At 37.1% G+C, this 15,790-nt stretch overlaps 1 protein-coding gene and 1 long non-coding RNA gene across 2 annotated transcripts; one reads left to right on the top strand and one right to left on the bottom strand.

Moving 5' to 3' along the window:
- The first annotated feature begins 7 nt into the window (after nt 1-7).
- SQLE (squalene epoxidase) lies at nt 8-15,549 on the top strand. The gene is made up of 11 exons (XM_006770960.2): nt 8-762; nt 3,637-3,889; nt 5,421-5,601; nt 6,838-6,934; nt 7,857-7,970; nt 8,057-8,228; nt 9,973-10,068; nt 10,943-11,085; nt 11,499-11,595; nt 13,699-13,786; nt 14,490-15,549. The coding sequence occupies exons 1-11, from the start codon at nt 466-468 to the stop codon at nt 14,680-14,682; spliced, it is 1,731 nt and encodes a 576-aa protein (XP_006771023.1). The 5' UTR covers nt 8-465; the 3' UTR covers nt 14,683-15,549.
- LOC107184267 lies at nt 1,104-11,538 on the bottom strand. Its single transcript, XR_001515093.1, has 3 exons — nt 11,469-11,538; nt 8,226-8,366; nt 1,104-1,699 (listed from the first exon to the last, which is right to left on the bottom strand). It is a non-coding gene; the product is annotated as an uncharacterized LOC107184267 (long non-coding RNA).
- Nucleotides 15,550-15,790: the final 241 nt, after the last annotated feature.

Below are 15,790 nucleotides of genomic sequence, written 5' to 3'. Positions count from 1 at the left end.
CGCCCCGCCATCGCCGGCGGAAGAGGCGAGGCAGCATTTTTCTCGGCGCCAAGGTATTTGATTTTTTCCTCCTCCATCTTCTCGTAGGGCACCTGCTGCTGTTGAGAGAGCGTTTTACAGCACGATGAGCCACCATCAGAACTGAAACCATCATCCGCAACAACCCTCAGGGAAACCCATCTCACGAAAGAAAGAAACATAAATGGATGGCCCCAGAGAGAGGAGAGTCTGAGCCCGGAGCTGTGGAGCAGGCGGTTTTGACAGACTGCCAAGCCCCACCTTCCCCGTTCCGACACTTTCATACTCGCGTTAGGATTTTCTAAATGAGTCCGATTGGAACTGTAATCCTGTGAGGACGGTCCTTGGAGCGGGGCCGGTTCCGGTGCTCCTTTTGGGAACACATTCTGGGGAGAATCTCCAATCATCCGCGTCCTACAAGGACAGCAGAGGATCTCAGCATCGACCATGTGGACCTTCCTCGGCCTTGCCACCTTCACGTACTTTTATAAGAAATGCGGGGACGTGGTCACGTGGGCCAACAAGGAGCTGCTGCTGTGCGTGCTGGTGTTCCTGTCGCTGGGCCTGGTGCTGTCCTACCGCTGCCGCGCCCGCTCCCGCGGCGGGGCCCTCCCGCGGCGCCAGCAGAAGGGCTCCCAGCTCGCCGTCTTCTCGGACCTCCTGGCGGCCCTGCCTTTCATCGGCTTCTTCTGGGCCAAATCCCCGCCGGGGACAGAAAAGAACGAGCAGCTCGGGTCCAGGAAGGTGGGTTGAATATTCAAAGTGGTCAAAGGCATGCGTGTCTTATTTTAAAACTAGGGTTGGGGTCACTCACATGTCCATTTTCTCTAAGAGGCGTAGATACTCAGGTATGAATTCTCATGTACTTGTTTGTGGTTTTTTGTGTGTTTTGTTTTAAAAAGCTTTTGACTGTTCCTTGGCACTCTTAGCAAGGACTTGGAAACATTTCATGTAGTGTTGGCGGAGCCAAGACTAAATGAAATTATGTTCTTATGAATGTTGATTTCATCATGCATATCGGTTTGATTATAAAAGGTGACATGGAAGGTTAGAATTTCATTTTGAAGGAGGACAGAATCACTTTCTGTGATGGGAAAAAAATGTTTTATTTAAATCCTTTGGGTGAGGTTGGAATTGGTACCCGGAAGAAGGACACCTGCTGCAGGTGAGTCCTCCGTGTCCAGAGTGACAGCTGGCCGGGCCGAATGAAGGTGCCCAGCACTCTGCAGCCACGGACACAGTGCTCTCTTTCCACATCGCCGGGGCTTTGAGCAAATCCGTGCAGCGATGCCCTGATGAGGTAAGTAAGTGAGCAATGTCCACAGTGCAGTCGTGTTTCCAAACCAAAGACGGTTTCAAATCCACGCGAAGTTATGATCCTTGTGAAAGCAGCAGAGGACAGTGGAGATGATGGCTATTAAGCCAGAACTCTAGGCCTATTGGTCAATTGGTGTTGGACCTCTTCCCGAGAGCACTGGAGTAACAGTATTTGACTTACTTTTTAAAAAGAGCGTTCCAGTTGCTGTGTGAAGACGATTGTAGGGAGACAGGAATGGAAGCCAGGATTTCAGGGCAGAGACTACAGTAGTAGACCAGGTGAGGGTGGACATAGGGTAGAGGCCCACAGAGTCAGGGTTCCGGGGTTGCATTAGTTTTACATCCACAGTACAGGTCAGCAAGCCTGCAGGAGACAGGGGCTTGGTTTAGAAGTTCTGTTCTGCTACTTGTGGCTGTGAGGCCTTTGGCAAATGGCTTAGTCTCTCTAAGACTGTTGTCTCTTCTGTTAGATGGGGACAGCAGCAGCCTTACTGGTAGTTAGGGAATTAAATGATTTAATGCTTGGTCCATAACTGTCCAATAGTAGTTATTAATGTTAGTCTAAAGGTAGGGTGCATCTGTTAGGAGCCTTTTGAGTAGTGGGATGGAGGAATGGGAGAGCAGGGAGGGGGAAACTTTGATTCTCAGATTGAAATCTTGGGTATTGTTGTCTGCGATAATGCCCCTCAGGGTCCTTGAAGGAATGGCGTCACATCATGCTGTGTAGACAGATCTTGGGGTAGGAGCATTGGGTTAGCTGCAGTCGGCCTTCTCCCACTCTGTGAGTGCCTCAGGCTTTCTGCTTTTTATTAAGTACTCAGTTCCCTTCAGTGCTGCTTCTCCTGACCAGGTCCTGACTTCCTCCAGTGTTGCATTCCACCAGGACTGTGTGTGTGTGTGTGTGTGTGTGTGTAATAGGGAAAACCTTGAAGAAAAACTCATTTGAAATGGCATAAGATGACAAAAGGAGCTTATCTTGCTCTCAGAATAATAATTTGTATATAGTCAGTTATTCTGGCCAGTAAGAAATGCTACACTAATGGGAAGAGTCTACTCTCGGCTTCTCTTGGTAAAGGACAGAAAGTTAATTTCCCTAAGAAAAATGATAAAAAATGGAATGGACAAGGCCCCAGTCCATTATGGAAACATAATAAAAGAATATTAGGATCACAGAGAATTAAAGTTCTAAAGGATTTTTGGGGTTATTTCCTTCCTTTCTGCCTGAGGTCTCTTTTATTAAAAACACTTCAAAATGACAGTCTTATTTTAATCCTTAAGGTCAGAGAACTCAAGGAAGATGGTTCCTTGCAAACTTTTACCTGAAATGAAATGTAGTCATATTTGTGAATCCATAGGCCAAAAAAAGAAAAAAATTACTTACTACAGCATTGAATTGTTCATAAAAAATAAATCCCCATACAGTCACTGTTATTATCAGTGGGCATAAATCTCTCAAAACAGGACTTTTTCATCTTCTTATGTTCAAAGTTAAAGTTTTTACTGTCAGCCCAATTAGTGATAGGTTTAATGTTTGTCCTTATTAGTACATTGGAGGACCAACTTGATTGACATTACTGACCAGGCTCTCTTAGAGAATCAGAGTTAAAATGAAGGAGTAAATTAAATATGTTCTTACATGTCAAAGACTAAAATTGTGAACAGGTCAAGTTCCAAGGGACGAGTTATTTTGTTCTTTTTGGAATTTTGTAGAGTTAAATAATTTTCAATTAGTAGATGAGTAGGAAAATCTGACAATTTGTTACATAGAAGTGATTTTAGATTGAGGTAGATTTTTCAGATGACAGTGCAGAAGGAGAAAATAAAGGTGAATAGTGGCAATAGGTAAAAGGTGCTGAATAGTTTGCAACATGAAGTCCAACTGAAAGTTGTATGTGATTTGCATTTGGCAGATCCTCAGACTATGTTTGAAGAATTGAGTAATTAATGATAGAATTTTCCCTATGATAAGCCTTTGAAGCCCCTTGTAAACATTTTTCTTATATTTTGCCTGGTGTGAATTTCTAAATATATCTGTATCACAGCATTTTCTAAATACCATATTTGGAAAAGGAATATACACTTAATTTTATTGGGATATTATTATACATTTTTATTTCTTCAATATTTTAGTGTTGTTGGTTTTCATATATGATCAGGATTTAAGGACATAATGGTTCATTTGGTTTGGTAATGGTTAGGGGATAGCTTTGCCCAGATGCAAAAGTCCAATGTGTCTGTATAGTAGCAATAAGATTTAAGGATAGTAAAAAAAATAATTTACTTTTTTTGTTTTTGAAACAGTGTAAAAAAGGAACCAATATTTCAGAAACCACCTTAATAGGAGCAACTGCCTCTACATCGATATCTTCTCAAAATGACCCGGAAGTTATCATTGTGGGATCTGGTGTCCTTGGCTCTGCTTTGGCAGCAGTGCTCTCCAGAGATGGAAGAAAGGTGACAGTAATTGAGAGAGATTTACAAGAGCCTGACAGGATAGTTGGAGAATTTCTGCAGCCAGGTGGTTATCATGTCCTTAAAGACCTTGGTCTTGAAGGTAGGTTCATATTGGTGTTGAGGAGTTCTGTGGTATAAGGAAGCACTGTTCATTTTAGACTACCCTATTCCTGGTAAAAAGGTATTCTATTTTATTTTCATTTAAAAAAGATACTCTACTCACTTTTAGTATATTTAAAAAGTGTATCAGAAAACTATTTTGATCTAGGCATAGATGTGTGATAAAAGTCTTTCTTTAATCAGAAATGAAATTATTTTAATGTACTTTATCTTAACATTGTATTTTAATGTATTTAAACATATAGTATGTGACGATATTAATATACTTGCTAATTCCACTTTTTCATGCAACATAAGTATATTTTTATTACTGTTAACCATTGTTTTTCATTATAATTGTATGTCTATGCGTAGTATTTTCTTAATTGATAGTTCATAATGTACCTTACCTTTCTAACTTACATTAATATTTAGGTTTTTTATTATAGATAACACTGTAGTGAACCTATCCTATATAATAAAAGCCTAATATGCAAATTGTCACCTTGACTGGGAGTTCGACCGCATGCTATGACGTGTGCTGACCACCAGGGGGTGGCGTGGGACATGGTGGGTGTTGGCGACATGGTGCTGGCAGCGGGTGGCCGTGGAGGCACTGCCAGCCCCGATGGGCCCCGATGAGAGTAGAACCCTGGTGGGATGGTGGAGCAGGTGACAGGCGGCACCAGGCCAAGGCGGATGGGAGCGGGCTGCTGCCTGGCTCCCAGGCACTGAGGGAGCCTGGCGGGGACCCAATGACTCAAGGGGCACACGGGGCTCCCAGGCACTGAGGGAGCCTGGCGGGGACCCAAGGGGCACACGGGGGCCCAGGGACCCAGGTGCTGCCTAGGGCCCAGAGGTCAGCTGGGACCTGCCCTTCCACACCAGACGCTTGTCCTTCGATCACCAGCCAGGCCTAGGGACCGCACTCGTGCACGAATTTTATGCACCATGCCTCTAGTTCTTGTATATAACTTTAAAAGTTATTAAAAATTATATTTTCAGGGTGAATGTCTTAGATGAATTTTCAAGACTAAGATTACTAGTATAATGTCAGTGGATAACTTTATGATAATTATTGCTTTATTATTTTCTAAAATGTTGTTAGTTTATCACATGACCAATAATATATAAATTTATCAATTTTCTCTAATCTTACCAGCAATTTTGATAGATTTGGTATTTTGTTTTAATTTATTTTTTTAAATCAAGTTTTGAACCTTTTTCTGATATGTTCAATGTTTCTAGATTGTTTAATGTGAATCATCTGTATACTTTCTACCCATTGTTATTGGGTCTTAATATTTTTCCTATGGATTTTAATGTGAGTTTTATATTTAAATATTAATCTTTTGTGATACTATAAATTTGCTCAGAGTATCATCTTACAGAAGCATTAACATTTCTCAAATAGTTACACAAATGTCTGCCTTTTTGGAAACAGACTTTCCATGCCTTCATGTTCTCTTCATGCCTACCATAACTCTGGGCATATTAACAAAATTGATTTTTTTAACGGAATTGTTTTGTAGATACAGTGGAAGGTATTGATGCCCAGGTTACACATGGCTACATAATTCATGATCGGGAAAGCAAATCAGATGTTCAGATTCCTTACCCTCTGCTAGAAGACAATCAAGTGCAGAGTGGAAGAGCTTTCCATCATGGAAGATTCATCATGAGTCTCCGTAAGGCAGCTATGGCAGAGCCCAAGTAAGACTATGGCTCCAAATATATAATGTTAAAGAATTAACATTTAAGTACAAATACTATTTTATAAATTTCTGTAAGTGTTCAGATGTGGGCTAGACCAGCCGTGGGCAAACTACGGCCCGTTCGGCTGTTCTATCCGGCCCGCGGAGCTGAAAGAGCGGAGGGTTCTCTTGCTCTCCCCTCCGCTCCTTCACCAGTTGCAGTGTTAACATGTATTAGTTCACACAAACACTCCATCCATGCTTTTGGAGTCCAGTTTAAGAACCCATTGTGGCCCTCCAGTCAAAAAGTTTGCCCACCCCTGGGCTAGACCATAGTCTTATGCTAAAATAAACCATAAGTTAGAAGAGTGTTAAATCTTTTCAGTGCATTTATTAAGAATATCATATAGAGAATTATTTTTGGAATGACATGGAACTGTTGTGAATTTTCCTTTGAATAAATAAATTGTGGGATTGTTACGTGGTTGGAATTGAGAAGATACAGTTATTGTAACTGAAGTCAGTGCATGTGTGTCTATTGGGAGTTAGGGTTTGTGACTATAATACTTCCTATTAAATCAGGACAGAGGCCTTCAAGGGAAAGTCCCTGTTCCATTGTTATGAATGACCTAGTGTGACAGGACTGGCTTCTTCTCTTTTCTATTAACTTGTATTTGCCTCTAGCCTTTAAACATTATAATTGAGGAACTTTTAAAATATGAGAACCTCATGTCATTGGCATAAGCTTAAGTGTTGAAGTGATTTTATCTTTATAAGACTGAAAGGATTTTATATCTATGGAACTAGAAAATTTTATTGTAGAAAAGTGCCCCAAAATATAAAGAAGATTTAAAAAATTATCCATGATTCTTCTGACTAGTATTAACCACTCTGAATAATTTGCTGGATAAACTTCAATTCTGTATTCTCATCTGTGTATGAATTGGTTGAGGGTGTTAAGTGTATTTGCATGTAAATTAATTGAGATAAAAATCTAACGTTACTTTTAAAAATATTACATTAGTAATGTCAGTTCTTAAAAATTAGATATTAAAAACCACACATAATTCTAAAAATCATTAATGATGTTTTTGCCTTTTTTGTCACTCCATACCTTTTTTTATGTACGTGTGTGCACCCACATGCATGTCCAGTTTACGTGGGTAAATAAGATGAGGGATAAGGAATTTATGAGTCCTTACTTAAATTGCTCCAGTGAGCTACTATAGAATGTATTTGTTTATCTATCTTTTAGTACGAAGTTTATTGAGGGCATTGCGCTCCAGTTATTAGAAGAAGATGATGCTGTGGTTGGAGTTCAGTACAGGGATAAAGAAACCGGAGACATCAAGGTGAGATATATCAGGTGTTAGCTTTTCCTAAGAGATTTTCCTCTTTCATTTTCTCCTCCTCCTCTAAAAAAGTGGGCTCAGTAAATTATTACTCAACAAATGGAGTTGAGTTCTTCCTAAGCGTAACACATTGTCTTTAGTGCACCTCAGAATGGTTATATAAATAACTTTGCAAACAAACACCACTCTATTCACAGTATTAAAAACTGAATGAGAAATATACACTAGCAGAGAAGCCGAGGGGAACTGGAAGGTAAAGGAAGGATTCAACATAAAAGAAATGACTAGGCTAAAAGAAACAGTCGTTTAAGTAAGAAAGGCAAAAGTAAGAGAATTTAAGGAAATAGCAGAAGAAAATAGTTTCCAGTATCTGCTTCTGTTGGCCTAGTAAAAGGCTAATCTGTGGATTCTTCTGAGCTGCTCTACAGGCTCACCCCCTCCTAGAAATTGTACTCTAATGAGGGTGATTGCCAGGTAATAATAAATTGTATGTACACCCATGCACACAAAAACTCTTCAAAGTCCTAGCCACTGATTGAAGTACTATATCAATTATGAAGTTCTAGAATACAAAAAATTGGCTTGCCCTTGGAATTTGTAATGAATGGGATTTCAGTCTTCTATTGGCTATGCTTGCTTTATGGTTTTCTTCATTGTTTATCAAGTGCAGCTTAATCCCAGATGGTTTGGATGGTAGAGCTTTAGAGGAAGGTGATCTTCAGAGACTTCAGGAAGTGTCTCTAAATTGGGCATGCATTAACCTCAGTCCACATAACAGCTTCCTCAATAGTATTATCTTCAAATATCCTCTATAATGTTATCCGGTAACATATTTAAATCTGTTAATGCACATTTTAAAAGAATGGTCCTTTTACTGTGTATTTCTAACTGCTTAGCTGAATGTTCTTTATCTTTGTTGTAGGAACTCCATGCTCCATTGACTGTTGTTGCAGATGGACTATTTTCCAAGTTTAGGAAAAACCTGATCTCCAGTAAAGTTTCCGTTTCATCTCATTTTGTTGGCTTTCTTATGGAGGTACTTACTGTAGGGGTGTGATTGTAAAAAAAAAAAGCAACTTGAAATTCTAAAATTACTAAAATATTTCATTTTATTTTTTCTAGAATGCACCACAATTTAAAGCAAATCATGCTGAACTTCTTTTACTTAATCCAAACCCAGTTCTCATCTACCAGATTTCATCTCATGAAACTCGAGTACTTGTTGACATTCGAGGAGAATTGCCAAGGAATTTAAGAGAATACATGGTTGAAAAAATTTACCCACAATTACCTGGTAAGAAATAGGATTTCACTTTCATTGTAATCTAAGTGTGAAAGCACATCTCACAAAAGGCTCTTCATCTTCAGTCCTCACTAACGCTGTGTCTGAAGCAGGCCAGATTTAGTCACATAGGAGTCCACATTTCCAATTCTAGGCAATAAATTTACAAAGTTATCATATTTACTGGTTTTCAGATTCCAGAATAAACATATGAACAAAATACTTTATTACAGTTGCAGAATACACTGCACATAATTTATCAGTTTTATCTATTTTTAGCCAAATGGAATATTTGTGTGAATTATGAAATAGCAGCCCCATCTGCAAGAGACTTTACAGCAATAACTATACAAATGTATGATGACTATGAATGATGGAACTGCCTGGAGTTGTCTGTAAAACCATCAACTGTGGCCCTGGATAAATTGACACAACTTGTAGAGACAAAAAAGGCAGGATTCCTGGAGATGCACATTTATATGTATTACCTAATAGGGAGTCAAAATATACATATTTAATGTTATTGGATTAATGAAATATACTTGTTTATCATGAAAAACTATTAATATTAAGCAAATGAAAGCCAATATATTTTCACTAAAATTTGTAAATTAGAGGAGAGACTGGTATTAGTATATGTGAGCTAAGTTTCTTTCATAGTGTGTATCCTCTGATAAATCTCTAATGGAGTTATGAAATTATTATTGAAGTCATGAAAGTAGGTATCAAAAGAATAAAAATAGAAATGGTCTAAATCTACTGCATATACAAAGAAAGATGAGAGAATATAATTGGACAGAAAACTAATTTATTTCATACCATTCAATACTGTTCTTTTTAATATTCATTTTAGATTTTTATAATCCTTTTAAGTGATATTTATGAACAAATGTATAAAAGATACACCAATAATTTGTTTATGTCTGGGCTATGGAGCTAAGTGATTTTGTTTAATTTTAGATTTTTTCTATTTTTAATTTTTCCAAATAGTCTTGTATACTATATTATAAAATATAAATTATCATCAAAAACTGAAAAAACCAAACCAAAACAAAAACAGGCCAGAGATAAGATTGGCAGGTGAAAAATGCATCCAGCCAATCAGATATACTGGAGCTGAACTATTTATTTAAACTAGCACGTAAGAAAATCTCCACGTTAAAAAAAATAGTTTCGATATACTTTTCATATCAATGAAGCATAGTTTTCAGAATAATTACCATTACTGACAAAATTTTAATATTTTTAAAAGTAGTCTGGCTAGCAATGTAAGGTCTTTGAATTCTTGAAATATTTTTATACTTAATTACTTAAATTCTGTTTCTAGTATACATAGCCTTCTGCTGTTTGTGAAATGTTAGTATATTTCATCTGATATTACCAGAACATGGTGGTGACAATAAATTGTTAATTATGACAGCTGTCAGTTAACATCTGGAGCAGAGGCAGGTAGTTTTCTCCCTATCTCATGTCATCTGAATTTGCTTCACTGTTCATCTAGTTTTTTATTTATTTAGCTTTATTTCTTTTTACATTAATTTTCTCTTAAGATTCCTTAGTCATTCCTTAGCATGAATAAGTGCTCAATAAACAGTTTTATTAATAAAATAATTAGCTTTTTATTTATCACAAGGAATATATGTAACAACCATAACAGATATATAGTAGTTATTTCTTTATATTTGATAAGAAAATGTGGTAACTGGTAATTGAAATGTTATAAACCATTTATTTGGTGGGGTGGGGTTTATTGCAGATCACTTGAAAGAACCATTCTTAGAAGCCATGCAGAATTCTCGTTTGAGGTCTATGCCATCTAGCTTCCTTCCTCCTTCATCAGTAAACAAACGAGGTATTATTTTATTGGATTTATTTTATAAATGGTATTCCAAATATTCACATTCAGTATTCCAAGTGACAAATACATGGTTAAATTTATGCTGCTGGGAATAACATGTGGGACAGAGAATTGGTTTCCATGAATTAACACATTACTAATACCAAAACTAGTTTATGATAGCTTTAGTTATTATTTAATAAAACAGTTATCCATAATTCTGACAATGGACTGGGAATCTCAGTCGGGCAGCAGTCAGGAGGTGCATCTAGAGGCAAATTGTGGAGCTTCCTAATTTTCAGATAAGATTCAATCAAGGTTTATTCTCCTGGATTAACTTCTGATGGTTTTGAGAATATCTCCCCTGATGCCTTTCAGCTTGAACTATGATGTGGCTTGATATAATCTTCCTAGGCCTACCCTCTTTCCTTAGAATTGTACAGACATTTCTTTGTCATGTGCTGGCAGTGAATATTGCTGTGAAATGTCCATGACTGCTTGGTTTTCCCCCCCTTGTTAGAAGACTTGTTTCCTATGCCTGGATACCTGTAGATCCTTTTGATTTTATTTTTCATGAAAGAGGCCTTATAAATGTCTTGACATTGTTTAATATTAGATTCGCATGTGGATTTCATGAGGGCAGAGATCATAGGCTTTTTCTCACTGTATTCCCAGTATCCGGCACATACTAGATATCCAGTAGCTATTGACTGAATCAACACTTGAATTTTTGCCTCAACAAAATTTAGTCATGATCTGTACCCTTGTTATTTTCACATTACTATTTACTAACTCCCATCAATAACATTTGTAAATTAACATACTTTTATTTTTTTGGTCTCAAGTGATGCTGCAGGATGATGTCATACTTTAAATTACCTCTTTCTAGGTGTTCTTCTTTTGGGAGATGCATATAATATAAGGCATCCTCTCACCGGAGGAGGAATGAGTGTTGTTTTTAAAGATATAAAACTGTGGAGGAAATTGCTAAAGGGTATCCCTGATCTTTATGATGATGCAGCTATTTTCCAGGTAAGAGATTAAATTATTCTGACAAAAAAGTCTCAAAATAGATTTCTTTGTAGGGCCTAAGAGGAATGGGGCCTTGATGGGGAGATCTGATGCTTAATGGTTCTTATGCAAACCTATGCAGGCTTATAGAACCTGACGGGCAACCTGTGAATCTTAAGAGAATCTCAATTTCTGTTTTTGAATATTAGGTAACACTTGATTGCATGTGCCACTTTGCTCATACCGATTGTAAACTTAGCTGCAGTGATACTCTTTGCTTCATAACTCATTGCTCTGAAGACATTTTGGTAACTGACAGGGCATAATTCTCCGTGGACCTCAGGATAAATATCTATTTGAGGGGATGACAAAATCAGTCGGTGCTTTTTTTTTTCCTTCCTTACCATATAATAAGTGATCTTTTCCTTTTTTAGGCCAAAAAATCATTCTATTGGTCAAGAAAAATGTCTCATTCCTTTGTTGTGAATATCCTTGCTCAGGCACTTTATGAATTATTTTCTGCAAAAGATGGTAAGTGCAGATTTAAAAAAAATAAATATTATTATAGATTTTTATTAGAGGAACAGAATTGAAGTATAAAAAATTTAGCGATTAGGCCAGAAACAAATGTTTCCTGACTCTCAGGTTGGTAATCATTTTTAACTCCATCCTTGAGCATCATCATGAATCTGTTAGACATGGCTGCCGTCTTCCCCTTAGACAACCCTAAAAGCAATACACTGATAAAGTACTGTTACTTTTAATTCCCTTGGTCCAAACCAGATGCATAAGATTGTAATGGAGAATCTTGATGGTCATGAATTAAAAGGCAATATAGTTGTTCATTTTTCTTCCCAAACACTAGTTTCCATTTTTACCCCAAATAGAATTTTATGAAATTAATGTGAGCTCCAGGTAACATTGTTTTTGTCATCAAATGCACAGGCAGCCCGGCCAGTGTGACTCAGTGATTGTGTGTCAACCTATGAACCAGGAGATCTCGGTTCTATTCCTGGTTGGAGCACATGCCTGGGTTGTAGGTTTGATCTCCAGTAGGGGGTGGTCAGGAGTCAGCCAGTTAGTGATTCTCATCATTGAAGTTTCTCTCTCTCTCTCCCCCGCCTCTCCTTTCCTCTCTGAAATCAATATATATATTTTAAAAATGCAAAGTAGCAGAACGCATCCACCTTTTGCTTATTTGAAATCTTCCCCTGCTTTTGTTTTCATATTCCTATAGAGAGATGGTGGTCAATCTATATAGTAAGGAAAAAATGACTTAGCAGAAGCAGTGTTAGAAATGGAGGGAAGGCAAGAGTGTTACCTCCCAACCACAGCAGTGTACAAATCAGTTAATGAAACTAGACCTTCAGGTTTTCAAGAGTAAATATAACTCAGATCCCATTCCTTCAGATCCCAACACTATTTCTATAACCTGGCCAAAGCCTTTAGTGATCTGTGGTTTGGTGATCTGATTACAAAGGATAATACACTACAAATGCCTTCTGTAACCTCTATAACCATCATTCTTGTTAAAAGAAAAAAAACTCAGCGATGGTGATTTGCCAAACAAATCTCTCTCGTTAACTGGTAAGGAAGTTAAATGTCTGGTTGGGCAAGTAAAAATAACTCAGTTTTGAGTTTTCCTAAGTTCTTTAAAGCTTTTCTAAGCTGTTGTGTTTCTTACATTATGAATTTGAATCTGTCAATCTGTGATAAAAAAGTTATGAAAGATTGGAGAAGAAAAGAGCTTTATTGAAGTACAAGCTTGTTTTTTGTTAATCCTCACCTGAGGATATTTTTCCGTTGATTTTTTTTTTTTAAGGGAGAGTGGAAGAGAGAGGGAAAGACAGAGAGAAACATCAACGTGAGAGAAGCACAGTAATTGGTTGCCTCCTGCACAAGCCCTGACGGGGGCCTGGGCTGGGGAGGAGCCTGCAGCTGAGATATGGGCCCTTGAAGGAATCGAACCCGGGACCCTTTGGTCCGCAGGCCAACACTCTATCCACTGCCAAACCGGCTTGGGCATATTGGAGTACAAGTTTACCTATTGTATCCTATTATATTGGTTGTTAAGAAAAAAATCTAGGCAGACCTGAAAAGAACATTAATTCTAAACTATCAAAATAGGTTATGGATTGATTATACTATGTTGTGAGTATTTAATGAGTTACTTTGAAAAGTGTAAAAAGCTATACAAATAGGAGACATTTTTTATTATTCACAGCTATTTTTTTAACTTGATAATTTACCGCTTAAAGGTATTGGTTGGGCATCTCAGACAAGGTATTTGGTTTCCAAAATTGTGATTTTATAACCAAGAGTTTACAGAATATTTTGCATCATTGAATGAATTTATAACATAATCAAGGAAATAGTTTAAACAACTTTAACTTCTGGGACCTACATTTTTGGTATAGTCATTATTTATTAACAGAAAAGTTTATTCATATCACTATCCATAATGTTGATTGTGGAATGTAAAAGAAATCTTAGATTGTTGAAATTTCAGGACTAGATTTAAAAAAAAAATTATAGGTTTGATATTTGTTACACTTTTATTCTGATATGTCATTAGCATCCTAACATAAATGTATAAATAATTTGATTGAGAGTAATTTTTAAATTTTATTTTAGATTCCCTACATCAGCTAAGAAAAGCCTGTTTTTTATATTTCAAACTTGGCGGAGAGTGTGTTGCTGGTCCTGTTGGGCTGCTTTCTGTGTAAGTTGTTTTGACACAAAGGGAACATAGTCCAGATGTCCTTAGGATTGTTAAGAATTACTGCAAAATTTTCTCCTTATAGATTTTGTCATTTTATTATCCATTAGTATGCAAATCAGGATTCCCAGAGAAATGAGAAAAGACATTTATGCCTGTGCTTTATTTGGGGAAACAGCATTGATTAGAAGTTGTCAGTAGACAAGGCTAAAACCCTTGATTAAAATAGAAACTTGTTTTTTGCCTGTGGGCTCATCCACATCTGATCTATGGGAGCCCTGGGTGACTGAAAAATTTATATTTAAAAATTAATTCCATTCAAGTGCAGGCACTCAAGAAACTCAGTGATAATTTTCACAGTGCAGATGTTGTCTTTTCTCTTCTATAATCTGAATGTCAGAGTCCCATAGGCCAGACTCAAGGTTACCGAAAGAAAACAACTCAAAACATAGGACTCGTGTAAACTAGACTAAGAGTGGTTACTGAATTCTCTGACAGGTATATTCCAAGTAGTTTCTTGTAAAAATATGTTTTAAAAGTTCATCCCTGCATCAAACTTAGCAGGCAGACACAAGCTTATAGAGTCCTCTAAAATGTAGAATATTTATTTAGCTTTATAGATCATATACACAATTGAAACTATTTTCTAGTAAATTTGATTTCTGTGTCTTACCAATATTTATGTTTTGTTTTTCTTCTATTACAGGCTCTCTCCTAATCCTCTAAGTTTAATTGGACACTTCTTTGCTGTTGCCATCTATGCCACATATTTTTGCTTTAAATCAGAACCTTGGATTACGAAACCCCGAGCCATTTTCAGTAGTGGTGCTGTATTTTACAAAGCATGTTCTGTGATATTCCCTCTGATTTACTCAGAAATGAAGTACTTGGTTCTTTAAAGAGAGGGACCATTTGTGATTGAATATTTGGAACTCACCAAGTCCTAAGTGACTTTCAGAAGAGGATTTATGCAGTATGGTACTATACCACTTCTTGGAAACTCTTGGACCAAGACTGGAATTAATTTGTTTTTGAAGTTATTTGTATATAAACATGTAAATATATACTTTAATTTTCAATTTAAAATGAAGGGTCAAATAAGACAATTCAAAAGAAATGATTGTTACCATAAATGAGTGCTAACACTGAGAACAGTTTTTCTTTTGAATTCAGTATTTGGAATAAGTTACTGTGGGACATACAAATAAAATGAAGAACCCTCAGGTTGTTTTGTTTCTTGTTGTGGACTTCTTTCCGTAGCTTCAGGATGATGGAAAAGAAGACCACAGTGGGATGCAAAATGCAGAGGGAAACCTGTTCTGACGCTGATGCTGGGGGGAAGTTGCCTTAAATCTCTGGACCTGATTTTCCTCATCTATCCAGGGAGACAGTGTGATAAGGTTCTTTTCTGAGTTCTTAGAAAATATCACACTTATACATTCATACAGGAAAGCAGCCAGGGCTTTATAAGGTCCACTGGAGAGCATTAATAAGCCAGGCTAGGATTGTTTCAAGAAACAGTGAATGAATAAAAAGCACTTGTAATGCCTGGTATAATGCCATAAAACCAATGTTTTTCCAAGTTTATGGTGTATTTGAAAAGATTATAGACATGAGTTAATCACAATATCAGTAATGCTCCCCCTGAAATCAGAGTAGTAAAATATAACCTGGACTATTAAGTAATGACTTTAGATTCTAATGATCAGGGCTAAAATCACATGTAAGCTTTTAATAATAAAACTTTATCTTTTTTAACTTTTAAATTCTTTTGGTTGAAAAACTTTTTCTCTGGCCAACTTACTAGTGGACTCATTTGCATCCATCACTTTGCCTTGATTTAGCAGAGTGTCCGGCTAACTCATTCCCTTCGTTCCCAAAGTTCTATTTTCTGTTTAAAAACTCACTTTCTCTGAAGAGATGCTGGAACCCCTGAGGGTGTCTGAGATTAGAAGAGGGACTGTGAGCCACAGACACTAAGAAACTTCCTTAGTCTGTAGTCCACAG

The sequence above is a fragment of the Myotis davidii genome, unplaced genomic scaffold (assembly GCF_000327345.1).
Source record: "Myotis davidii unplaced genomic scaffold, ASM32734v1 scaffold765, whole genome shotgun sequence".
Taxonomy (NCBI): domain Eukaryota; kingdom Metazoa; phylum Chordata; class Mammalia; order Chiroptera; family Vespertilionidae; genus Myotis; species Myotis davidii.
This window is presented reverse-complemented; position numbering and strand designations above follow the sequence as displayed.